Source organism: Ailuropoda melanoleuca, chromosome 10, assembly GCF_002007445.2.
Source record: "Ailuropoda melanoleuca isolate Jingjing chromosome 10, ASM200744v2, whole genome shotgun sequence".
NCBI lineage: Eukaryota > Metazoa > Chordata > Mammalia > Carnivora > Ursidae > Ailuropoda > Ailuropoda melanoleuca.
The window spans coordinates 100,676,993-100,703,542 of NC_048227.1; the positions used below are offsets into that span (position 1 = coordinate 100,676,993).

Genomic DNA, 26,550 nt, shown 5'->3' on the forward strand with positions numbered 1-26,550 from the left:
TAGATCTCCTCCTCTTTTCTATCCCTGTGTATCTTTGTTCATTGTACGTGGTAATAGTGTTTCTTTGGTTAAGCTAAAGTGATGGCTACATTTATCATGGAGAATCTAAATGAATACCTTCCAGTGTCAATGGCTGGGCTCCATCCTCTGCCATCAGGGGGTTGGAATGTTAGAGCAAGAGCACTGTTCACGCCACCATTTGGACTCTTAGCCTGTCTGAGGCTTGCTTTACTCGGCTGGTAGATGGTGGTCATGGGGCCAGCCGTGGTAGGCTCTCAGCGTTCAGCAGCCACACAGAGAAGACACCCTTGCGGGCCCTGGCAAGGGGCAGGTCTTCATTACACCCAGGTGGCTTTTCCTGGGGCCTTCAGTGGTCCGATTCCAGTTCTTTCTACAGATAACAGATGATAAGTTCCCTTAAAGGGAATAGACATCAGTGTTGTTTCAAACCCCTAAATTAAAAGTTTTTCAGACAGATGACCTCTTGAAAGGCATGTTTGTGCACACACACGTGCCCACGCCTTCATGTTGGTCACTGACTACCGCTGCTTGCAGAAAAAGATTAATTTTTAGAACTCTGTATAACATAGCTATTAAAAATTGTAATTCAGAAAAATTGAAAAATTTTAAGTTGCCACTTAAGATGACTACCAGATTTTTAATAATTTATAGTCTCTGCTAAAATTTAGACATTAAATGATTACATCTTTTTTGCTTGTATATAAAGAGTATTAACTAGTTTTTTGCTGCTACAGTATCATATTTTGAGCCACCTCAAAATGACTAACTTTACCAACCAGCCTAAAAATGATCTGATGTTTTATGATTTTCTCTCCAGTCTACAATTGAGAATGTAATGGTCTTGGGAGTTGTTTTCTTGCAGGAAGACTAGGCTGAATGCATAACCCTTGATACAGTAACTCATACCTGGGGCTTGGCTCGTACAGGCCTCCAGTACGACCCTTTCCTTGTCCTCGACGGTCTGGGTTTCTCTGCCAGTAATAACCAACCTGTGTCTTGTTGTAGCCAAAGAAAGATCTCCACTTCCTCATGGAATGTAATCATGAATATAAAGGTTTCCTTGGCTGCTTCCCTGATATTATCGGCGCCCACAAGGTAACTTGATCACAGAAGTACACGAATGATGACACGGGTGGGCCAGGGCCGTGATGCACGGCCACCGTGCGGGCCCTGTCGTTCAGCACGGCGCTGAGTCAGGGCGAGCTTTCTGAAACCTGCTGGGGCTGCTTGGACTGTTTAAATAGTGAGGTCCCGTAACACGTTTAGATGATGGGTAGTTTCTAGTTTCTTTGATTCTCTAAAAAGCTTATTTTGAGGGAACAAAAAATGTGAGAAAAATATTCCTTTATGCCTATACTTAGGTCAGGTATCAGACAAAATAATCATGCTGTTTGAAATTCTGGACAAGATTAGGAGTACTGCTCGCCCTTACTAGTGAGACCCTGTAAGCTGCTTGGGCAAGTCCTCCAAGACCCTTCCCTGTCGAGATGAAGTAAGACATTCTGTCCGCCTGGGCCTGACGAACGGTTTCCTGATGAAAATTTAAATGATGAACATCAATCTTATATTTTCATACTAATAAGGAAACTATATAATTCCCTCCAGGTATTTTTAAACCAAATTTTGAAATGTTTTGGGGTGTCCTCACATTTTGATTCTTGTTAGTTTTTCTCTTTTCAGACTCTACGAATTATTTCAGAATAGGGGCATTTTATCAACTGTCATACTCTGGGATACTGTGATGTGCTTGGCTTTGTTAGGGAAATCTCCAGAGGGCTGGTCTGCAACCCTGACAATCCTGGAATGTGGCCGTTTTAGCATTCAGCTTAATAGTCCAAGTGTCTGGAAGGGGTAGAGTCAGGAAGGGAAGCCTTGTGCAACTTCAGATAATTTAATATAAAACTCAGAACATTCTCTTTAGCAAACCACCCATCGATGGACACTTAGGTGTTTCCACATCGTGGCTGTCGTGGGTAATGCTGTGGGGGTTCTTCAGTTATGTACCCAGAAGTGCAGCTGCTGGGAGAGTAGATCTTAAAATTCTCATCACAAAGGAAAAAAATAAAAATAAAACGAACTTGTAACTGTGTGAGGTGATGGTGTTAACAGTTACTGTGGTCATCCTGCAGTGCGGACGGACATCAGTGATTATGTTGTACACCTTGAACTCATACAGTGCTTTATTGACACACAACTGGGGGGAACAACGTAAATATAACAAAAATAAAAATCCCAGTTACAAAAGCCAACTCAGAGTTAGTTTGCCGTAGGGATTTATGCCAGCACTTAGTTTTGGGCATGGAGCCTGATTTGTGCACGAGTGTAAAGTTTTTCTTTCCAGACGGCTCTGATGAGCACTGTGACGATCCTGGTGGGGGAAACTTTCAGCAGCTTTACCACTACTTCGATCCGAGTATCGATTTGAAATTGATGCAGTGCTCCTCCCGGACACCAGAGTAAAGCTGACCGTCAGCACGCCCCCACTCCCGCGGCCGGCATGCCCCCGAACAGAGACCGAGGGCCCGGGTGCAGGCACGACGCTTCCCCTCATCGACTTTCCAAACCTCCGAGGCCTGGGTCCGCCGCCTGAGCTACCCGTCCAGCGCCGGCTCAGACACTCAGAAACCAAGTGCTGTTTGCTTTTCATCCTGTCGTAGCATGAAACCGTCCGTTTCAGCTCAGTTCTGTGTCTCAGGAATAGCAACCCTTTTGCTTCCAAGGGACTTGCAGGAAGTTCTATTTAGGCGCTTTTCTACGTTCTTATTTTGTGGGGCCATTTTTTTTGTTCAGTAGCTGGTCAGTTACAGAATACGTTGGCATTGTTCTCTGTGAAATGAGTGACTAATCCTTCAAGTGTTGTTTTGTTCACACTGTTGCATTCGTATTTCACAGGGAGCAATAGAGAAAGTGAAAGAAAGTGACAAACTGGTCGCAACTAGCAAAATCACCCCCCAGGACAAGCAGAACATGGTGAAGCGAGTTGGCACCATGTCTTACGCGTTACAAGGTAAGACTGAGCGAGGTTCGTGCGTCGCTGGCGGACATGGTGTCTCTCCCCAGCGGAGTTGCTGTTTTCCTGGCTGGAGAGGAATCCGATTGTGAACCCCAGCTAAGCAAATAAGAGCTGATTTAAAGTATCGTCGCAAGCCTGTTGTTGGCAGGATCCCAGTGTTCATGAGAGTGAACCCATTTCCCTGATGGAACTATGACCAACAGCCGGATGAAACTGTGCAACTTTATTATTTCTCAGAGACAGTGGAGATCCTTTTATAACCCTTAATATTAGCTCCGATCATGACACTTTGTTAGATTTCAAAGTGCAGCTTTCAGCAGTTTGTAACCTCTGTCCCCCAGGACCATAGAATGTAAAGGAACCTTGGACATGGCTTTTTTGGCAAAATTTGAGTGTTAGTCAAATGTAAATATTAAGGAATTTTTATATATTTGAGTGCTTTCCAGCACACAGTGAACTGATTTTTCCTGTTTTGGTAGACAGAACAGGCATGGGCAAAGTAGAAAGGGGAAGGATGTCCTAGTTTGAACAAAACCACACAAAATAATAGGACAGGATTTTCTCATTGGCCTTCAGGAGTTAGATCGACTTACAGGCTGTTGGGAATGAGTGTTGGTGATGATGGAGTGCCTTGAGAACCAGGCAGAAGAGCCTGGACTTGCTGTGGGCATTAAGAAGCCAGTAAAAGGTTTGATGGTGGGGGGCAGGGGGGCACACTGCTCAGAGAGAGGGTGGGAGAGGTTGGGGGACAGACGTCAGAAAGCCTACACAGAAGACTGCTGCCTCTGTGGTCTGAGGGTTCCATTCCCGAAGAAGACGTGGTGCTCAGGGAAGAGAAGGAAGCATGTTTGCAGACTTTTTCAAGGAACAGCCATCAGGACCAGGGAATGAGTGGGACAAAGGGAAGAATGTCTGAAAGGTTTCCAGATCTAAGGCAACTAGGGGCAGAGATGGGAAAACCTGAGTGAAGCTCTGGCTTCTGAAGGGTTTGAAATGGGGGATTTGGCTTTGAACTTGTGTTTGAAGTTATCCAAACAGATAAAGGAGAAGCTTTGTACAACTTCAGACAACATAAAGCTCAGAACAGTACCCTTTTTGTAGGGAATGTATGCCAGCAGCTGGCTTTCTAGGTGCACAGAATGAGGGAAGAGGCAGGTGGAGGTGTGATGAGGCCTCTCCAGAATTGGTGATGGGGGTGGGAGGGAGGTGGTACCGAGAGACCAATGCAGTGAGGGAGTCAGCTGTGAACAGATACATTCAACAGAGTTGAGGAACAGGTGTCCAGATCCTCTCACCTGGTAAGAGGTTGGGTTCTGGGAGCCCTGATGCTCAGAGCAGCAAAGCTCCATACAGAAGAGGGTCCCCCTGCATCTCACCCATCCGTACAGCCTTTCAAGGGCACCCCAAGAAACCCAAACCAAGAGAGAACGGGGTAGGACCCCTCAGGTGCCTCGCTTGGTCCTCCATCACAGCTGATGTCTGCAGAGAGTGACCACCACGTCGGCCTCCCGCTCCATCCGTTGTGGGAGAACAAAGTCCACACGCGGGTGATTGTCAGTTTTGGGTTCGCAGTGTCTAATCTGCAAGTAACAGAGTTCATCCCCTACCGGCAAGTATTGTTTGCCCTCAACTGTTCAGATTCTTCTTCTGGCCTCTTTATAAAGTGATTTGTTAGGAACTGACCCTGCCCCGAAGCCAACCAGATGAGACCAAGCAGAGCAGCCTGGCGCTGTCTGTGGAAGTTTGGGGGGACTGACTGATATGTTGGTTTTGGTTGTAGCTGAGATGAATCACTTCCATAGCAACCGGATCTATGACTACAACAGCGTCATCCGCCTGTACCTGGAGCAACAAGTGCAGTTCTACGAAACAGTAAGTCGGCTCCCAGGGCCCTTTGCACGTGCGCACACACACACACTCGCACACTCACAGGATTCGTGGTCACATAACCTTGACCATATAAAGTTCATCTGCTTGTATATTTAATCCCAAGGAATAAACCGAAGGAGGTTAAGTACTGAGCAGGAGGTTTTTTAATCCCTTTTAATTATATCTGCCTTTTCCTTCTTGAATCACACTGGGTTAAAAAAGGTTTTTCTTAAGGAAGAAGGGGTACTGGACGCTGGTTGGGAGACCCCTAGAAGTTCTTTCTGGGAGGGTCCCTACCCCCACAGCCTCTCTGTGCCCGGGGACCGTGAAGGACAGGAGGCCCCTGGCTCCGCAGGCTCTCAGCCGGGGGTGGAGCCTGGCACCGCGGGCAGGCTTCGTGAATGAGCTTTCATTGTGCGCCAGAGGAACTTCAGAAAGGAAACGAGACAGGGAGAAACCTCAAGTATTTTCATTTAGGAAACAGCCACGAATATGTAAACGTTTGTACTCTGCATAGTAATTTGCTTGTTTACTGGAGCGAACAGAAAACAAAGATCTAGCGAGTAAGTGGGAACTCGACACCTGACGCAGGTCCTGTAACTGTATCATTGACCGTGTGCTGGCCGCCATGGTTCTGACTCAGTGTTCCGCTGATGCCATGGTATTCTCGCGTGTGCTCAGGGGGACGGTAGGCCGGCCCCAAACTCACATCTGTGCACGTGTCCTCTTCCGGCGAGACAGTGCAGAAAATGTCGGTCTCCAACAGCAAATTCACCTTGAAAGGGAGCTGTGATCCGTGTGCTTGTTGCGTAGTGTGAAGTGTGTGTTGGAAGCATCTGGTTTTGGAGCTGAGTTTCCAGAAAGAATTCCCTTACTGTGTGTGGTTCCTGGGCTTTCTTCGTATTAACTGGTGCTGGTGAATGGTTGCCTTTCATGTATTAGAATTGAGGTTGCGTTTATTCTGCGTGAGAAGAGCATTGAAGGGCAGCTCTTGACACTCCAGTCATGTTGATTTGATAGATCATCTTAAGCCCAAGTGAGGTTTAATTATCTGTAACCTTATGACTCAAAATAGAAAACCATGCATTTAATCACTGTCCTTGTTAGATGTAACAGTTTTATGAGAAAAGTAAGCCTTAAATACTAAAATTCACACTCTGGTTCATGGCGCAAACATGTATTGATAACCTACTGTATACTAAGCACTTACTCCAGATGCTTGGGCTCCGAGAGTGGTTGTGACATCTGTGTCCTCAGGGGAGGCCTAGGCACAGAGCCCCAGCTGCGTCACTGCACTGGCTTTATCACGGGGGCACCGACGGTCTACACACTGTTGACACGTAGCGGGTGGGATCCGGGAGGCGTGCTCGGCAGCGGGGGTTCGGGAGCCCATGGGTGTCCGAGAAGACGGAAATCTAGGCCAGCACGACTCCCGCCTCGCCTGACTCACTGCAGGAAAAAGTGCCTGGTCTGGAAATGCTGCCCTGAGAGACGGGCTGTGCCAAAAAGAAGGGGGGCTTCTCGCAAGCTGGGGGCACCCCCTCTGGCAGCACCATCTGGGGTTTGGGGAGGTCTCCCCACCCTCCTCCAACTGGTTGGTGCTGGAAGAGACTAGAAGCTTAGCCCAGTCAGAGTCTTTGACGTGACTGCAATGTCTAACTCGTCTAAGAGGTGGAAGTGGTCAGGCCCCATCAGGGCCTAGTGGGACTGGCATCTCAGGGTTGTCTTGTTTCCTCCCCAGATTGCAGAAAAGCTGAGGCAGGCCCTCGGCCGCTTCCCGGTTATGTAGAACACGACAGAACACGAAGAGAACTCCGAAGTGCTTCTTTCTGACTTTGGGCAATGCAATTTTATTTTTTCCCCCTTTGTCAAAAACAAAAAGTAAAGAAAGAACGAAAACCAAAAAGAAACACAGTTGCAAAAAAAATGGCGTCTATTTTATTAACCAACCTACGTGCATCAGTCTCCTTTGGTTCGTTTCCGGATCCATTATCTAAAAACGATGGAAATGGTCTCTGTTTTTGGAAAGTACTTAAAGTTATCAGAATTTTGAATGGAAAATTAGGGGTTTCTCCCACTGATATTTTACATAAAATTGTAATTTTTACGTCGTCCATGATCTTCAGGAGCTTACCCAATGTCAGACAATTACTAATTGCTTTCTTAAAAAGATGAAATATGCCAGAATAAAAAATATATATGTTTGTATATTTTTATAACTCCTTTCAGTCCTGTGGGATTCCTATCTATTTAGGAAACTCTACATGCCTTTCACTGACATATTTATGACTCTAGTGCTTCTGTTTTCAGGAGGGAGGAAGCAAAGAGGGGGTCCTGGGGCTGCTGGCACCCTCACAGGCGGCTCGGGCGGGGGGTTTCACGTGTCCCATCGGAGCACGCAGCTTGGCAAAAACTGAGGATCCCATTCAGTGCCCCCACTTCCCTCAGGAACATTGCTGAGCTCCCCTTGCACGGGGAGGGCTTCCTTCCCAAGCCTGGTTAAGGCATGACTTGCCAGAAGGAATCCGGTGATAAAGTTGGGGGTGTTTCTTCAGTGCTCCGACTGCTCCCAGGAATGGAGTGGCTCTGCTGAGTCCTGTGCTCAGGACGGAGAGTTCCGGGGGACACACGTGCTCCCCCCACAGCATTCACCCCAAATCAGAGTCTTCAGCTGTTCAGGCAGAGGTAATGAGAAATGTTTGTGAAGCCGTGATTTGCTGCTTGGTTGGGATGGTAGGTGAGCGGGCTGGGGCTGTTCTCTGAAAAGGTGAAAAACACAGCTTAGGAGACCTCTCCATCCCCATCAGATGGAAGAGTTCAGGGACTGATAAGGGGACAACCTGAATAATGCACCGTCATCCCTGGAGAGGCACAGAGTGATGCTCTTCCCAACCGCATCCGAAACTTCTGACGGGATTTTTCTGACCACCAGGACTCCAGTTAACGGCATAAAGCAAAACCTAATCTTTGCAGACTGCCAGCTTTAATTCCAGACACTCACAGACACACACCATCTTCCTCCGGCAGGCGAGCGTGTCCGCCCTCCACAGTTGCCTTACGACATTATCCCCACTGCTTTCATTTTCCTGACCTAGCAATGATAGTGTAGAAAATGGAAAGTTTGGGCCAGCACAAATAAAATGAAACCAAAAAATAAGTAGATGAGGAAATCAAATGAACACGAATATGAGAATTTCTTGTTCTTTAATATCACGGGTTTTGTTAATGTTTTATAAGTAATTTTCCCTACTTGATTTTTCTTCTATAAAATCTCATAGAACAATGTTTATGATACAGCCATTTAATATATGTACAAATTGTAAAGAATATGTATAAATGTTTTACACAAATGTAAGAGCATGTAGAAGCCGACATATAAATAAATTGTTAAAAAACCTGTACAGTAAATTCTGAAAGCACTTTTTCAAAACAGTTTTGGTGTTTGTGTGGTTATTTTCTTTCTTTTCTTTTCTTTTTTGGATAATTGCTTCTTGCTTCCAGCTCCTGAAAATAGTCCAGATAATGAATTTTCCCCCCAAACCTAATTCTCCTGATATGAATTAATAATTTAATTCCTTAAGTCAGAGTCACTGATCCTGGAAGCATGTCATCATCACCAGAGAGCTGTAAGAAACAGATACTGATGCCAATACCAAGTGTATTAGGGATCCGTAGAGAAACAACCGACAGGGCTGTGTGTGTGTGTGTGTGTGTGTGTGTGTGTGTGTGTGTGTGTGTGTGTTCCTTAGGTGGTGTTTGCTCTTCTCCATATCCTGTAACTTAATTCTATGGTGTAAAAATCTCATGTTACAAGATAAGAGAATAAGAGGGGAAAGAAATCAGATATTTGCTTTACACACATGCACACAGGTATTCAAACAAAATAAGGAGAAAACATGACAGTTAAAATCCTTTTACGGGGCACTCAGCAGTGGCCATGATGGGGTCAGCCTCGGTGAGCGAAGCGTACGTTGCTGAGCCCGTGCGTAACCTCCATCTCTGCCGCCGTGGCACTTTGTTCATGAGCCCCCTGGGATGTGACAGGGACGGCTGGGGCAAGAGGCTGACCGGTGTCCGCAGAGTGGGTCATCCTATCCACTTGACTATTAAAATCCTCTTCTGCTGAGGTCACTTTCGGTGGGCATTTTTAGGACACAGCAATCTTTACTTTTTGAGGACAGGTCTGTCCACGTTCGTTTTCCCCAAATGTCTTTCTCCGCAGTTGTCCAGTCCCGTTCCTTGCGGGTATCTGAGCATCCAGCCAGCCAAACCATGGCCGCAGCCCAAGAGTGGATAGATTATCGCCCATGAGGCCATTTCTCCTGAGCAATGTGAGCAGCCGGGCACACTGCTCGACGTTCTGCCCCTGGAGAAGATGTCCCTTCACCGTGTCCTTCAGGGATGTCCCAAGGAGGAGCTGTGGTGCTGCAGCTGTCTGCTTTCGGGTAGTGTCCACATCCCATGAAGAACCATCTGTAAACCAGGCCTGAGTCTTCTCTTCTTCTGTCAGCTGATCTTCGAGAACTCCCCAAGCAGCCATAGGTCAGGCTGGGAGAGAGAAGACGGTGTAGCAGGAGTGGGGACCGCGGGCATTTGGGCCACTTGTCCCTAGGGGGCCTGCTCAGGCCTGATCACACACGTACCGCTTCTGTTTGTGACGGAGTGCTGCCCTGCGTGCCTGACTTCATGGCCCGATGGGTCAGAGAGGAGCCAGGTCACAATGGGCAGCTCAGGTCTCAAGGTGAACTTGCGGGGCCGTGGGTAAGTGTTTAGTCTCTGCTGAGGCCCAGTAGCAAGCCAGGAGCCTCCGAAGGGGAGTCGTTATCTGGGGGGGTGGTGGGGAAGGATAGCAAGGCTTTGCTCTAAAATCCTCAGGGCTTGCTTTATATTACTCACTTGCAGGGCCCTGCCGAAGCTTCCAGACGGCATCCCTGTCTGCTCTGACCTTCCAGGTGCCAGTGGCTGTGCTGGATCCTACGGCCCCAGCCTGAGAGCAGAGCAGCCTGCACGGCAGCCTGGACCTGCTGGGAGCCTTCTCTTGTTCTGGGCCCCACACCAAGTATCTGCACACCCTGTGGCTTCATTTATTTGATGGTACCTCCCATGTATTCTGATGTAATTGGTCTGAGGAAGGGGCCAGGAAAATGAAAAAGGAACCTAAGGAAAAAAAATGGCAGGAGGTACTCAGAAAAATGGTAGCTGACTGCGAGCCAGGAAAAGTAACGGGAATTTGAAAGTGAAAAATTACCCATTGTGTGTCGATACTTGGAATTCCATCTCCTTCAAGTGGCAAAATTTTAATGACCTAGTGTATATTTCGTTCTCTTTGGGTTCAAACACATCATGTGGTTTTTGTAGGACATGTTGATTTTTTATTTGTACCAACCTTTATCACAGAAAAGCTATAATTATAGAATAATTTATAATATTTACAAATCTTGACCTGTAAAAATCAGTATTTGGAGAGGAGAGGAGAGGTAAAGTCACGGTGTAAGTATGAGGTCAGTCTCCTTGTCAAGCAAGTGGCACAGGTTGCCTACCACCGGAAATGGCCGTCCCAGGGTGCCAGCCCCCTGTAGGACTCACCCCCTGGGTCACCAAGGAAGACACGACTTGAACACTGGATGAAACACTTCACTCACAGAGATGAGGCAGAGAAAGATTAGCTTCAGTAATGAGTGTCGGTCTCCAGTGGGTCTCACATTATGACAGATGTAGAGAGGTGGTCCATACCCACCTCTCCTGCAGCAGGCGAAGGTCCCCAGCCCTCCCTGCTGGGAACAGATGGAGCAGGGGACTGACCAGGTGCTGTATGACACACACTTACACAGAACAAATACGCATCAAGCCCGGAGCGAGGTAAGATATCCCCAAATGAAGAAACATGGCCCTACATGTATCTTAATTTTTTCAACCTGTTTGATTTAAAATCCTATTCTCTAAGAAAGAATTTGAGTTTCTTTGGCAAGGGGGCACTTTTCCACAGGGCTCTTGCACTCTGCCTGGGTTGGCCCGCTGTGCCAAGAAGGGAGAGCCTGGACTGCTTTAGACCCGGGCCATTTCTCAGGGCTGTTGCCAGCAAGATTCCTTGATGGATGACCCAACGTCTTCTTTCTGGAAGAAAAGCAGCCTTGCTGTGAAAGCTCCAGGCTCCTCTCCTGTAAGACAACCCAGTCACTGCATGTGCAGGCATCCCTCGGGGTCTTCCACCCCCCACCGCCCCCCAGCGGCTTTGCAAGTCAGGGAGAAGACAAAGCTAATACTGCTTGCGGCCCCACGGGTAACGAAGGCTGTTGTCTGCCTCACCTAAGCCTCCTGCCAGCATCCGTGACACAGTAATATTTATTTGCTCATAAGTAGAGCAAAATCAAATCCCAGACCCAGCTGTTACTTTTGTAAGGAAACATTTTTAAAACAAAAGGATAAAAAAATGAATAAAGCCACCAAAAATATATACGTTAGCATAGACTGTGAAAGGATGAGGAAGGATCTTTCACACTCCACCAGCAAACAACATAAAAGAACAGGAGAACAAATTGAAGTTTTAGCAAAGCAGAAAGGAGGCTTTTCCCCCAGCTTTATTGAGCTATAACTGACATGTAATGTTGTATGAATTTAAGCGTATAGTGCGGTGGTTTGATACATAACTGTATTTGCAGATGACCGCAGTAAGGCTCGTGAACATATCCATCACCTCACGCAGCTGTAATTTTGTGTGTGTGGAGAGAAGTTTTAAGATCTGTGTTAGCAACCTTCAAATACGTAGTACGGCGTCGTCAACGGTAGTCACCGTGCTGTACGAGGAGAATATCTGAACGCGTTGGCAGTTCAAAGGACAGCAGTAAGCCAGTTTGTCTGAAGGCCATTAAACCTCTGGGGAGAACACTGTTTGGCTTTTCGGTCGACAGTAAGTTCAAAAGTCTGGAGGTGGAAGTACATGGCCACATCTTAGGCCAAAACAAAACGTTCAGTGAAGCAGTCGGTCTGTAGGATTTGCAGAGCTCTGTGGGCAGGGGGAGAGAGAGGCGGGTAACGTGTGTAACCTGGGCTTGGGCAGGACCAGCCGCTGTAAGAGGTGACGTAGTGTTCCGTTGAGGGTTGAGGACTTCCCACCCGGCCCGGCTCACGGCTGGGAGCTGCCCTGCAGAGGGAGCACCTGGAGCAGAGTCGGGGAAGCCTGGGAAGTAGGGTTGGTGGTGAGTCATTCATTCTGGAGAAAAGCCACTGACTTCCTGAAAGTCACGTTGGTTTACCAGCAAGCCAGAGTCATGCGCTTCTCCTCTGGGTATAAAGTGACGTCACAGCATCTGGCGGTGAGCATGGACGCAGAGGCCTCTCACTGTCAGGGCAGCCCCATCCATCGGCTGTCCTGCAGTGGTTCTCAGCCCGAGGTAACGGTGCCTCCGGGACACATTGGCCAAGGCTGGTCCGGTCATCTGGTGGGGAGAAGTCCGAGATGCTTTGAACATCCCCCAGTGTAGACAACGGTCCTCACGATAAGAAGTTATCCACGCAGAATGTCCATAGTACCCAAACTGAAAAATGCTACTTTAAAGCAAAGGGTGCCTGGGTGGCTGAGCCGGTTAAACGTCCGACTCTTGGTTTCAGCTTGGGTCATGATTTCATGGGCTGTGGAATCGAGTCCCACATTGGGCTCTGTGCTCAGCGGGGAATCTGCTTGAAGACTCTCTCCCTTGCCCCTGCCCCCCACTCGCATGCTCTCACTCTCCTTTCTCTCTCTCAAATAATCTTTAAAAAAAACATAAAGTGAACAATTGCTCTTTGCCTGGGGACCAATAGATGGTTTCATGTACATACAGAAACTGCCCAATAAATGCATGTGGATGAGGATAAGGGCTTTCCTCGGTAAAATCTGAAAGCCCAGGATAGTTGGGGAATAGAGGCAACAGGAGACTCGCTAAGGCTGAAGCCGCAGCATTGGACTGGGGAGCAGACAAGCCAACCGAGTTTCCCTCTTGGTTCTTTGGGGTATGAGTGATCTTTATCGTAAAATTACATTTTTCTGAGCTTTGTTAAGCAATGAACCTGTATTATCATTCAAAAAAAATGTTTAAGCGCTCAGAACAATTTAGTTTCCCACATCAGTACCAAGCCTGTTCCCTGGCTGCTCATTAGTACCACCAGTGCGCGGGACCCTGACTCCCTCCACACCGCACAGACCTCAGCGCCTGCTGCTGGGCTCGGCCCTGGCTCAGGGGAGCCCGCCAAAGTGTGAAGACCATCCTTCCCCTGGAGACGCCCTTGGTAGTGTAAAGAGACCTGAATTGTGAGTTGGAGCCCGGGGCTCTGGTCCCAAGTCTGATGCCGGCATCTGCCACCTTGAACAAGTCTTGCACGCTCTCTGCCCTCTGTCTCCTCCTCCACGGAGTGCCAAGACGAGAGCGGACTTGTCCCAAAGCCCTTCCCGGCACTGGGAATCTCCGTGAGTCACTTACAGAAGAGCAGGGTGGGGGCTTGAGGCCGGTGGCCTCCTGGCTCAGCTGTGGGCAGCACCTCTCTGGTTCAGCCACGCCTGGGACTTGGACAGCCACCCCAAGTGACCCCTCTGGGACACAGTCCCACTGGGCTTCAGGGTTATTTTTTTAATTGATTTTGTTCTCTGATTGGCACCTGTATATTTCTGGCAGTCAGATATTAATAGTGATGTTCTGTTTCATTTCTTAGCCATCAGAATACAAATAACTTTCCAGTGAAGATGGGCAAGAAAGAGTGGTTAATACTAGAAAAGTGAGGGATGCAGGGGTACCTAGAATCCCACGTAGGTATCAGCTCTGTCCTGCTTACCCCATTACCGCTTCCCTCCCGTGCAGATAAGGAAACCGCCTAAGGCTAAATTCAATTCATTACTTCATTTAATACCTGTTGGCTTTTAGGATTACGGATTCGCCTGGACCTCAGGGAGATGCCACGTCTCAGGCACAGAGGGCCACGGTCCACTGCAGGGACGGCAAGCAGGCTGGATACTGTCAAGAGCAAGATGGAGTCACTCATGTCAGGCGGGGTCCTGTGTCAAGCAGTGGCGCAGGCAGCAAAGGACTGCAGCTCCCAGATATCACGGGGACCAGTGCCAGCTGACGGCGCCCCAGAGCCGGTAACAGGCAGAAGCTGAGGAGGTCTGCGGCCCGAGACTGAGTCGATCCCTTTAAACAGGGAGGTTGCAGCTGTCAGACTCTTCAGACACTGACCACTCTAAAAAGGCAGCAGCCCCAGAAGCCTCTGCCCGATGCATCTCGAACAGAACTGAGATCCTTCGTGGCTTGAACATAATACACAGTAAGTGCCGAGAGCTGACCCGGACCGGACAGGGGCCTCATCTCAACGACGCACCCGCAGACCGACTGCGAGTCTGGTTCGTTAACTTCCTGCCCTCTGTGTTACCTTTTTTCTCTTTTTTAAAGATTTTATTTATTTATTTGAGAGAGAGAGAGAGCGCGCAAGCAAAGGGAGCCGCAGAGGGAGAAGCAGACTCCCCGCTGAGCGGGAAGCCCCATTTGGGGCTCGATCCTGGGACTCCGGGATCATGACCTGAGCTGAAGGCAGCTGCTTCACCGACCGAGCCACCTGGCGCCCCGCCCCGGTGCTATCTCGTCTGATGTGTGACCGACATTGTCATCGCTTTGGGCACCGCGTAAGAAGCCACATTGCTCACATGGTGACATGTCGTTGCGTTGGGAATCCTGAGCCTGCCGGACGGCTGTCCCCTTGCCGTGTGGCCGAATGAAGGCCCGGCTCGTGGGTGCACCTACCGAGCGAGCTGCTGACACACAGGACTGACAGGCGTGCGGCCGGAGCGATGACAGGGCCTTGCTTCTGAGGAGCGGGCGCCGGGACGGGACGGGCTTTGCGTTGCCAGCAGCTCGCTCTGCCCGCCGAGAGGACGGTGGCGTTTGTGGGCCCCGCCTGGTGCTCCCGGCAATGCCTTTGCGCTCTGGCCGACGACCCTCGGACCGTTTCTAGTCCTGCGCGACTTCCGGAACCGTCTGGGTCCCGAGTTCGGGTGAGTTCGGACGGCTGGGTCACGAATCTCCCGGCTTCCTCACAGGAGTGCCGGTGACCACACGGCCAGCCTCGTCCTTCCAGGGGACGCGCCTCCGGAGCACGCGCGCTGGCAGCCCCCGCCCCACCCCGTCTCTGGAGAATCTTCTCGCTCTGCCCTTCCCATCCTGGCCGCCTGGGCCCCTGAACACGGATCTCAGGCTCCTCAACTCAGCCAGACCACAAAACTCAGTTCGGTCTCCCCCTCCCCGTTCTGGGCCTGGCATCTGCTTGCAGCCAGTACTTTGGGGCCAACGTGGGGCTCACCCCGCTTGCTTCTCCTCTCAGGGATCGAAGTCCTGCACTGCCTGGGGTCGAATGTCTGAAGCCACTTTTCATAGATTCTATCCGTTCTCTTCATTTAAGGAGGGGTTACTGGCCTCTAGTCCTCCGTCGTTGCTAAACGTGGAAAACGTACTGTTTGTTTTTAAAACCTAAGGCCAGGGTAGCTTTCCCGCTCACAGAGAGTGCTCGGCACGCACAACCATCCCAATCTGTACTGTGAAGCGGGTTCCAGAAGTCCCTGTGGAAACACAAGCAGAAGCTTGAACAAAAACCAAATGGCTGCATGGATGCTTCGGCAGGGCTCGGTTTTCCGCTTAGTGAGCTTTCTTCCCTTGCTCTCTTCTGCAGACCTCCCCTCCTTCCTTCTTAGCCTTTCGTTTCAGGAACCCAAGACGTCCCCTCCTCCCCGCAAGCATGTGAGCCTGGCAGCAAGCACACAATTCCTGTCGAAATTTCCCTATAAAGCCCCCAGCCCGGCAAGGCAACCAAGCCAGTGTTCCTCTTTCTCCCAAACTCTGTCTTCGCCTTCTAGTTGGTCTGCGAAGCCCGGAGGCGGATTTTGGGCAACACCTGCAGGAGGCAGTACGTGGTTTGCTGCGTCGTGGCTCTTGCCTTCCTCTGGGCGCACGGGTGCGCCCTGCTTCCCGAGGTGTCACTGTGTTCCTTGCTCTGGCCAAAGAGCGATGTGTGCACTTGCACGGGGACACACGGGATTGTGGGTGTGCATCTCTCTGGCTCTTCTCCGCGGCCCACGGTGACAAGGGGAGGAGGCGCTGAAGGGTTCAAGCAGCTTAGAACACGGAGCCAACACACAGAGGGGAGGTGGCCCCAGGAGCTGCTGCCCCCCCCCCCGCACAGAATTGTCACCAGCGAGAAACAACCCCTGCCACGCTGAGCCACTGGATTGGAGACGTGTCTCCGGTAGCCCGAGCTATACCGCATCCCCCCAGTCAGTATAGTCGCTCATTACTGACCCAGAGTGTGAATTCACCCTAACCCTAAACAGGCGGCCAACAGGAAAATGTTGGCTTAATGAAGCAGGCGCGTTTGAAAATGGGCCATTTGGAAAACTCTCGACCCACCTCAAAATGAAGAGCAGGAAGAAGCAAAACAACAAAAATTTACAAAGGCAAATAAACCACTTTTGTGAGATTCAGTTCTTTTGTTGACGTGTTTACATCACTCCAGACAGATCCATCCATTGTAATTCAGGAGTGTTTATGCTCCCAGCACCACACATCTGAACAGAGTGAGAAATGAGTTCCCGTAAACCGAAGGCTATACCTATGGATACAGCAGTATTGACCCCCTCCCCCTCCCCAGGGAATTAAGGTTTTTTGGGGGAACCCTCTGTTCTTGATCCTTTTCTTTTGGAAAATATTAACTGCATTGTCTAGTGCCTTGGAAATGTCTTCGTGGTTAAGATTTACTTCCCACCATCTTTAGAGGTACATGTGTGAGCCGCTTTTTCTAACTTGCTTCTAAGATAGGAATTCTCGGCCGTGTGGTCCATGTAATTACCATGTATCGTGGTTTGTAGCGGGGCGCAGGACTGAGGGAGCATCTGGCTCCAGGGGTCCCAGACAAACCAGGTTCGGCCACTCTCCGCAGACAGAACCCAAGGGCAGAGAAACAAGTGGATGATGGAACAGAAAAGGGACTTACCCCAGTGAGGCCAGTGCCAGGAAGACAGACTAGCGTCCCAGAGACGGTCTCCAAAGTGCTCCAAGAACTTCCAGGTTTATATAAGGAGGATTGGGGCAAAGGTGGGTGGGCGCTTGCAGGTGGACCATGAAGGTCCTGTCCATCGTTGTCATGGACTCAGTCACGGCCAGGGTCTTGCTGGCTCGGGGCAGGCCTTGTTGCTTGAGGGGTAGTTTCGGTTCCCATTACGGGAGGCTTCGCCCACAGGGTCTTCCGTGTGAGCCGAGAGCCAGCTGGGAAGTCTGAGGTCAAGAGGAGGCAGCCAAAATCCTCTTTCGGTACCACAGACGATTGCAGGGATGTTATTCGTGTGCATGTTTTCCATTATTTTCAGAGGGAGAGCCACCGCTGATTTCTGACATTTCTGGGGAAAGGGGTTTATACCTTTCATTATCTTTTGAAAGGTACGGGTGACTCGGGTAAGGATTCAGAGCTGCTGCTTTAAAGACAGAGTCAATTTCCTCATCGAACCAGACTTGCTCACATTTCATCCACCACATCCTGGTCTCTTCCCTCTTTCCCTTTCCTTGTAACACAGGGACTGAAGGAATGTCGTGAAGAGGGAGGGATGGGTAATCTCACAAGTGGACGGGAGGTAGTTCCCACTGGGCCCTCAGAGCTTCCAGATGGTTCCCCCGGTCAGCTGTCTAAGCGAGACCCCGTATTTCAGTCCGTGGGGTCACTATGGAAAGCACCAGGGGCTCCTGCCGCCCAGAACCTCTGTGGTAAGTGGGACCCGATGGCAGAGCGAAGATCTGCTCTCCCCCTTTGGCCAGTGGAGGGGAGAAAGGGAAAGGAGCTGAGGCTCGAGGAGAAAGGAGATAGCCTTCTGCTACAGAGGTGTGTTTCCTTCAGAGCCCGCAGCCGTGTGTGGCCCCCAGCAGAGTGTGAGATTTTTGTAGGAAGGGTTTTGGAAAGAAGAGGGAAACTGTGGCAGAGAGGAGAGAAAGAGAGGGCAGTGAAGAGAGTGAAAAGACCCTGGCTATCTAGTCCATGTTATTGTTTAAATAAATACGTGCAGGCCCCAGTGTGTGCCGGGTGGAGGCAGGAAGCAGGTGGAGCGTGGAAACCCCTCTCTGACTGCAGACATTGCTGCTTGCGAGGCTTCGGGGGAGCCGGATGGGGAGTCACCGCCGATTTCCAGCATAAATATGATTAGAAGCACAAACTCTGGGGCATTTTTATAGTTCAAAAACCATGTCTTGGCGTGCCTGGGTGGCACACTCAGTTGAGTGTTTGACTCTTGGTTTCAGCCAGGTTGTGATCTCAGGGTGGTGGGATCGAGTCCCACGTCAGGCTCCGTGCTCAGCAGGGAGTCTGCCTGAGGATTCTCTCCCTCTCCCTCTGCTCCTCCCACTCATGTGCTCTCTCTCTCTCTTTAAACTAACTAAATAAATCTTAAAAAAAAAAAAAAAACCATGTCTTTATTGAGAAGCAAACAGAATACCTCTTTTAACACGGAATCCTTTAGGAAACTAGAAATAAGAACCTAAGACGGACAGGTGCCAAGTGACCTGGGGTCACAGCTCCCTCTTACTTTCTGTCTTGCTCACGAAGCTGTGACAGATCCTTCCTTAGTTCTCATTTTTGTTGCATCTTACTTGGATTTGTGTTCGGTTTTGTGGTTAAAACAGTCACATAAGGTTGATCTGAGAAAGGCTGTCTTGTTTATTCAGTTGTGGTCAGCTTTGATTTCCATGCTCCCTGTAGAGACAGGTCTGTACAATGACAAGGTGGCCTCCTGCTTCTAGAGCTATGGGGAAAATACCCATGCCCGGTGCCATACTCAGTAAACGAGGACAAACACTCTGGCCTGCTGAATTCATCAGCTGCACAGTGGAAAAACAAGTTTTCTCAAAGAGAGAAAATACGAAATCAGAGGCAGTGTAGCCAACGGGAAAAAACACAGGATGAGGAGTCTGGAGAGCTGGTGTCTAATAGCAAGTCCTATCAGGGCCTCAGTGTCTTGTAGCAAATCAGAAATCATTCCTGTCCTTTCCACTTCATGACTGCCTTGGGAGGAAAGAAATGACATATGGAAAAAATTAAAATAACATAACTGTTTCTAAGGCAGCACTGAGCCTTATGCCAAAATAACAAGACTGATGATCTGATGCTGACTGTTCTAGACACTGGAGACACTGCTGGTCAGCCAATCCCAAACCCATTCATGCCCATTCCCTTTTCTCTCTTGTCCATCTCAACCAAAGAGAGGAAAAGTCCCAATTGTAGCTAATGCCAACCGTGTGACAGAGTTCTGGCCAATGAGACTTACGTGGAAATGTGTTGGAGGTTTCTGGAAAAAGACTTTTGCCTTTTTCTTATAAAGGAGACGGAGCTGACTTGGATTCCTCTCTTCTTTCTACCTTGAATATAGGTGTGATGGCTGGAGCTGAAGCAGCCATTTTGTGATCCTGAAGACAACAGGCCAACATGCTAATGATGCAGTAGGTTGGGTCTGAGGACCCCAAAGGGGCCCAGCAGTACCAGCGAAGAGGGTCCTTGGCTTTGTGCAGGGTAGAAATCAAATGCGAGCAGAGAAAGTAAAAGCAGAGTTTATTGAATAGCATAAGTGACAGGTAGAAAATAGATGGAATGTCTGGGAGACTTGGAAAGAATAAGAAAATGAGTCTCTTTGTCATTTGGGGCTAGAGGCTTATATTGGAAAAGGGGTCTAGGATACATGTTCTTTCAGAAATCCAGGATAGGGTCTGACCAAAGGTGAGTGACTGGGTAATAGGTGTTATTTTATAAATCACGGAAGGTAGCGGGTGTTGATGCCAGTGTGGGCCAAGGTTTGTTCGAAGCTAATGTTCTAGAACATGTTTGGGATCTAGCTCTTCTTAGATGTGATCAGGTGTTGGGAGCCTAGGACAAAAACTCAGAGAATGATTAACTCTCTTGCTTCCCATTGGAGTGGGAACATAGTTTCTTTGGTTTTCAGTCAGAAATATAGGGGGCGCCTGGGTGGCTCAGTCGGTTAAGCGTCTGCCTTCGGCTCAGGTCATGATCTAGGGGTCCTGGGATCAAGCCCCGAGTCCAGACTCCCTGCTCAGCAGAGAGCCTCCTTCTCCCTCTCCTTCTGCCACTGCCCCGCTTGTGTGCACTCTCTCTCTCAAATAAATAAATAAATAAATAAATAAATAAATAAATAAATAAATAAAATCTTTAAAGTACATATCTAGAACATGCGTAAATAGGGCCTCAAGGGAAAACAGCAGAGATGGAGCCTTCCTAACACGGGGTCCCGTCAGCTTCCCTACCTCAGTAACAATTACGGTACAGAAAGAAAGAGCTGAGAGCTGCCCTGCCTGCAGATAACCTACTGTGAGAATCCTGGTTCATCTAAGACTTCTAGATTTGCGTTTTCTGTTGCTTCCAGCCAAAGCCTTTTAAAGTACCCCTGATACACTGACTACAATATGTTATTACTGGAAGATATAACTAATTTTAATCAAAAGGGAATGACCAGGTAATGGTCCAAAATTTCACTGTACTTTTCATGACTAACTGTATGACAAAGCAAAATTTAAGAGCAAATGTTGTAAGAATTTCTATTTTGGGGCGCCTGGGTGGCTCAGTCGGTTAAGTGTCTAACTCTTGGTTTCGGCTCAGGTCACGATCTTGGGGTTCTGGGCTTGAGCCCTGTGTCAGGCTCCCCACTCAGCAGGGAGTCTGCTTGTCTCCCTCTCTCCCTCTGCCCATCCCCCTGCTCACACCCTCTCTCTCGCTCAAATAAACAAATCTAAAAAAAAAATTTCTATTTCAATAATTTTTAAGCATACAGAAAAAGAGCATAGTTGTAGATGCATATTTTATTTATATAATTTATATTTTTAAAATTTTTATTTTGTTTTTAGTTCATTACAAATGGATACTTTGAAAGTTTTTAAACATGCAGAAAAGTACACACATCAAGAAACTGTTTCCTTTCTCACACACCCACAGGAGGGGTCATCACCCAGCCTCCCACTTGCATTCCTCCAGAAATGGGGAGCTTACTTCTACACAAGGCAGTCTTTTTTCTTCTTTTTGACCCCTAATTCCTAGAAAACTCTTTTGAACCTTGAACTAAAACTTACCCCCATAACTTTTCCCCCTGCTGTCTGAAGTGACGATGTATAGGCCTTGTTATAAAACCCCTGGTGGCATTTTCTCTATCTATGGATCTTGGAAGTCGCTCAGAAAGGAGGTATTTCAGAGGAGGGTCAAGGATAGAACGGAAACAGGCCTGCCCATCGGCTGAGGTGGGAGCACATTCCAGAGGCCTGAGCCTCCCCCTGAGCGGGAATGTGCCCCTCCCCGCCCCCGTCCCCAGCTATTTGCCTGGCTCTGGTGCCAGGCATAGGAGGGGTGCAGGAGAAAGACCTTGGCTGTCAGAACCACTTGAGCTGACAATGACTGAACAGCCAGAACCCAGTCCCGATCATTGTCCTGCCGCCGGTAGGTGCTCCCTGAGTGTGGAACTGAACCGACAGGCAGACACTAGCTGTTGTGGCATCTGAAAGGCCCCACACCCCGACCTGGGACGGGTGTGCTTTGGCTGGTTTTTCCAGCTGCAATGCTGGATTCAGGCCCGGCCAGCAGCTGGCACGCCTGCGTGCTGCACTTGGTCTTGGCCACAGAAGTCAAGAAAGCCCCCCGGGGCCCCAGAGCCCACGGGTGCCCACACAAGCCGTCTCTGTTTCAACCCATCTAAGCAGCAGGTGTTGTTGACCTTCAGCAGGAGATGGGGAGGGAAGGAAGACGCCCAGGACCTGGGGGCAGAGAGGGCCGGCGTCGCACAGACACGTGGGGGAGCGTCTGAATCACAAGGGCATCTGGGTTTGCGGAGCTCACCGCCGGCTGCCGGGCACACTCTGCTGGGGGCGGGTGAACTGTGTCCGGGCCGGCTCTGGGGCAGTCCTGTGGGAGGCCAGTCTGCTTGAGGAGCCCTGTGAGAAAAAGCAAAGCAAGCCTGTACCCAGGTCCCCTGACCTCAGGTCATAGGTGCCACCCCGTGCAGGCAGGTGTGTGTAGATAGATAGATCCAGTGGCGTATACTCCTCTCTCTCAAAAATAATAACGAACCTCCAACCACCCTCCTGTGAAGTCTGCCTGACACCCACCCCCCGTGTAAAGGCCAGCAGGGCCAGGCCAGCTTTCCCAGGGACTTGAGTTCCCGGCGGGCCAGGGGTGGGGGTGGCAGCCACAACGCACAGCGGTTTCTGCCCAGAGTGACGGCAGACAGCTAGACAGGATCCCACTTGATTCCCTCGCAGCTGGTGAACGTCAGCTCAGTCTTCTGGGCTGCCCGGGCCGTGGGCTGCCTGCGACAGTCAATACAGAGCCCCCCTCCTGCTGCTCCGATCAGCACGACCCCTCAGTATTTCCCATGTTATCAGGACCTTGTGCATCAGTATTTCGATTCTGGACTCTGGGAATGAAAGACAAGGCACGTACCCTCTGAGCTGCCAGCTGCCCTGAGTCTGCTTCAGAGGCTCGATTTCCCAGCCAGCTCCAAGCAGGTGTTCCTACGTCCTTCATTTCTTCACTCAACAAGGACTCCTTGAACGTCAGGCGCCGGGGGTCCGATACTAACCATACAGATGCAGCTCTAGCTTTGCGGACCAGCGGGATGGGGGGACACGCGGGGTGATGGCTAGCACGTCCCTAGTGCCCACTGCGGCCCCGCACCATCCCATACATTTTCCTTCCCTGCATTTTCCTTCTCATGAATCCATACAAAAGATGAGGCATCTGAGGCACCAGGAAGGTAAGTAAATTGCTCAAGGTTGCCCAGTGGGGAAAGGGTAGATCCAGGCTTCAGACCCAGGCCATCGGGCTGCATCGTTCCTGCCTTAGACTCCTACGTGATTTTGTCTGTGAAGGCAAGCCAGTGAAGCCCAGTGCATGAAGCATTCAGAGAGTGAACTGCCAGCAAGGGAAAGGGCAGGGAGATGTGGCGGGGAAATCGTGGGGTCAGAGCACTCTGAAGGGTCACGTGTCAGCTGAAGAAAGCAAGCTGGCCAAGGAAGGAACTTTCTGAGCATCACTAAAGATAAAATCGCAGTGGGCGGGAATGATGAAAGCAGAAAGACAACTAATTGGTTACCATTGCAGGATGTGAATGGACCAGTTCGCAGTCATTATTTGAACGCTAGTAAATAGAGGAAAAGAATCCTATTCTGCCTGTTTTGTTTGTGTGCCCATTGGGTAACATAAAGTCGATGGGAGTTTTCCGTGTCTAGAATTCCGGCTACCGATGAAGAAGGAATGAGAGAGTAGAACATAACTGTTGGCAAGGGTTACAGCGTGGAGGGTAGGGGTGGTTATGTCACATGGAGGAGCAGCGGGACGTGTGCTTCCTGACGGGAAGCGCACACCACACACACGGGTCACAATCTGCTCGAGCTTCTATATCGTCCGCGCCCCCCGCCCCCCCGCTATGGGCAAAGCAGCCAGAGGATGGCACCACAGGGACCACGCTCAGCAGAGTCCCGTCATCCCCTTGATTACGCTCCCCGCAAGTCAGAGCCTCACCAGAGGAGTGTGTCCGGCGTGCTCAGCAGGCTTTCGGAAGTGGGGAAACTGGAAGTCAGCCCAGGAAAGCCATGAGTGTGATGAGAGTGATGGAGACCAGGAGACACGAGGAGCGGTCCAGGAGCCTGGAGTGTTCCATCGGGAAAGCTAAGGGGGTTCAGAGTCACTGCCCCCAAGGTTCCTGTGTGCTTTTAATCCTCTAAGTCGACAGCGAGATCCTCAGGCATAGAGAGGGTGAAGCAAGAAGAAGCGGGATGTAAAGAAGAACCGCTATATCCCCAGCCAGCTTCTGCAGCTGTGCCATCAGGGCTGGACCCGTAGCAGGCTTTGCCATCTGCTCCTTGAGACGCGTCCTTCCCTTGGACTCCAGGACGCTGTCACTGCCAGGTGCCCTCCCACCTCACGGCGTCCCCCCACTTGACGCCACAAGCCAGCCCCCAGTGCCTGGCGAACTCATCCAGGCCCCAGGCTATAATGCCATCAGGATGCCCATGGCCTCGTGTTTACATCTCCGCGCAGCCTCGCCTGTGGACTACAGGCTTGCGTGACCGACTGCCCCCGTGCCACCTCATATATGGGATGTCACAGGCATCCCAAACTCACGTGACCAGCCATCGGCTCCTCCATCTGCTGTCTCCGCCTGATGGCAGTGCCAGCCTTCCTGTTGCTCTGGCCAAAGCGTGCGGATGTCCAAAGTCCTGTCTTTTCCCCGGATTCTTATCTGCTCTAACACCAAAACCGATGGCTCATCCTTCAAAAGCCTATGCAGAATAGGACCATTTCTCTCCACCCCCCTCCCATCCTCCCTGTGCACCCCCAGCAATGACCTCCCTCTCTGCTCTCTGCTCTCCCTCCCTCTGCCCTGCACTTGGGTTTCAACTCAGCAGTTGGGATGGTCTGATGAAAACAGTGTCTGAGCATGTCACTGCTGTGCTCCCGTCTCTCAGAGCAAAAGTCCATGTCACCGTGGCCCACTTCCCCTCCACCCCACCCTGTCCAGGCACTCCCTCCCCAGGGATTTGCACTGACTGTTCCTGGCACCAGAAATGCCCTTTCCTGAGATACCCTTGGGCTCATTCCCTCGATTGCTTCAGTTCCTAACTCTGACATCACTTCTCAATAAGACCCCCCGTGACCCCCGTTTAAAATTGTCCCCCCCCAGCAGTCTCCTGTCCTCCACAGCACTATGTCACCTAGGATGTTATGCATTTTGTCTGTTTGATGTCCCCTCTGTGACAGGGACTTTTCTCTGTTTTGTGTGCTGCTATTTCTCCAGTGTCCAGAACAATCCTTGGCACACAGTAGGTGCTCAGAAAATATTTGTTCACTAAATTCATCAGCCAGGGTAAGAATCACTGCAATGGACGACCGCAGAAGCTGAATTCTCTGCCCTCGCAGATCGAGATGGTTCTAAGCAGATTCATTTATTCACTGGCCTGGCTCCTTGGCTCCCACTAGGAATCAGGTACCGTTCTTGGACTGGGGAGATGCCAGGCACAGATCAGACGGAACAAAACATCGCTGCTCAGCGAGCTTGTAACGGTGGGAGGAGGGTGACAGGATAAGTAAGTAAATAAGCGATTTCTTATGTTAGAGAGGGATGCGCGCTAAGGAAGAGATTTGAGCTGGGAAGGAGGTATGAGGTAGTGTGTTCGTCTGCTTGGCCCCCCGAACAAAGTTCCACAGACGGCGGGCTTAAACAACCGAAGTTTATTTCTCACAGTTCCTGAGGCTGGAGGTCAGAGATCACAGTGTTGGCGAGCCCGGGGCCCCGAAGGCCTCTTTTCCTGGGTCTGTAGACGGCCATCTTCCCCTGTGGCTTCACACGGTCTTCCGTCTGTGCAGGCCTGTGTCCTGACCCCCTCTTCTTACAGGCACACAGTCAGGTTGGATTAGGGCCCACCCACGTGGCTTCATTGTAGCTGAATCACCATGTGGTTTCATTTTAGCTGTCTCCAAACACAGTCACGTGCTGAATGTGAGTTTGCAGTGACACAGCTCAGCCCATAACAGGGGGTTGGGTGGGTAGAGGAAATTTAGGTGGAGAGGCTCAGGAAGGCCTCACTAAGAAGACAATTGTTTAACAGATCTGAAAGAGTGAGAGAACCAGCCACAGGGACGTGTAGGGGTGCAGCATTCCAAGGGCAAAGGCCCAAGGAGGGGCTCCTGGGACATTTGAGGAAGAGCAGAGAGAGGTAGGTTATGTGTGTTGGCTGAACAGAACAGAAGCTGATGGCCCGGGAGGGCAGGGGCCTGCATCACAGTGGACGTGGGCTTCTGGGAGTGTGGGTGTTCATGGGGAACAGAGGGGAGGGTGACTAGTTCCAGGCTCACAATCTTGGGCAAGGAGGGGCAGGGGTAAGGTGGTAGAGGGAGGCAGTCACTCTCCCAGCGCTGGAACGCTGCTCCTGGTCGAAGGGAGCCACCTGGCCCAAGGCTGTAGCCACCTTGGAAGCAGAGACGGGTCGATGCATTCAGGACACTCCAGGGGCCACCCCACTCTTGTCAGTGAGGCCTGCACGGCAGCTCAACTTCATTCTCCCTTCCCTTGGCGTGGGGCCTGAGAACCCTCCCAGTACGCCTCTGCTGGCGAATCCCCAGCTCAGAGTCTGTCACAGAGAACCAAACCCGAGTTGACAGGGAGGCTAACAGTGGTCAGACCCTGGGTATATTCTTAAGGCATTGCTGACAGGATTGAGACATTCTCCTCCTTTGGCAAAGAACCCAAGAGAGGATCAGCTGAGGTTGTCCCTAGCTTTAGGATCCCATTATCTCCTCAAGCCCAGGGGACTTGGAACTTGCCTTCTAGAGACAACTATGGCACAGCGAATGTTCTGGGCCTTTCCAGCTTTCCTCGGTCCCCATTCCCACCCCCTTTTTTGCTTATTGGGGGTTCAGCCGGAGCCAGGCCTTTGGAAGGATGATGCCTCTTATCCTCCTTCTCGACCTTGCCCTCCCACCGTCCTATCTCTCCCTCCGAAGAGCCCGTCCTTCCACCCACGCTGGGGACCTGGCCTTCCTCATCTCCAGAGGGGATGCACCCTTTCCACACAGGGTCTAATTCCCCCCTCCTGTCTTTG

At 50.3% G+C, this 26,550-nt stretch overlaps 1 protein-coding gene and 1 long non-coding RNA gene across 3 annotated transcripts in view; one reads left to right on the plus strand and one right to left on the minus strand.

The window, feature by feature from the left end:
• SNX9 (sorting nexin 9) overlaps positions 1–8,335 on the plus strand; it is a 58,363-nt gene extending 50,028 nt beyond the window's left edge. Inside the window, exons 14-17 of the mRNA XM_011219568.3 lie at positions 1,027–1,116; positions 2,914–3,028; positions 4,815–4,906; positions 6,645–8,335. Of these exons, the coding sequence (XP_011217870.1) occupies positions 1,027–1,116; positions 2,914–3,028; positions 4,815–4,906; positions 6,645–6,692 (345 nt within the window). The 3' untranslated portion in view covers positions 6,693–8,335. The remainder of the gene's footprint in view (positions 1–1,026; positions 1,117–2,913; positions 3,029–4,814; positions 4,907–6,644) is intronic.
• A 13,406-nt stretch (positions 8,336–21,741) lies between these two features.
• LOC117804026 lies at positions 21,742–23,819 on the minus strand. 2 transcript variants are annotated; one of them, XR_004628194.1, is made up of 3 exons: positions 23,471–23,819; positions 22,148–22,364; positions 21,742–21,882 (listed from the first exon to the last, which is right to left on the minus strand). It is a non-coding gene; the product is annotated as an uncharacterized LOC117804026 (long non-coding RNA). The 2 variants fall into 2 exon arrangements; XR_004628195.1 differs by lacking the exon at positions 22,148–22,364 and adding an exon at positions 22,391–22,524 and having other exon boundaries at positions 21,752–21,882.
• Between the last annotated feature and the right edge of the window lie 2,731 nt (positions 23,820–26,550).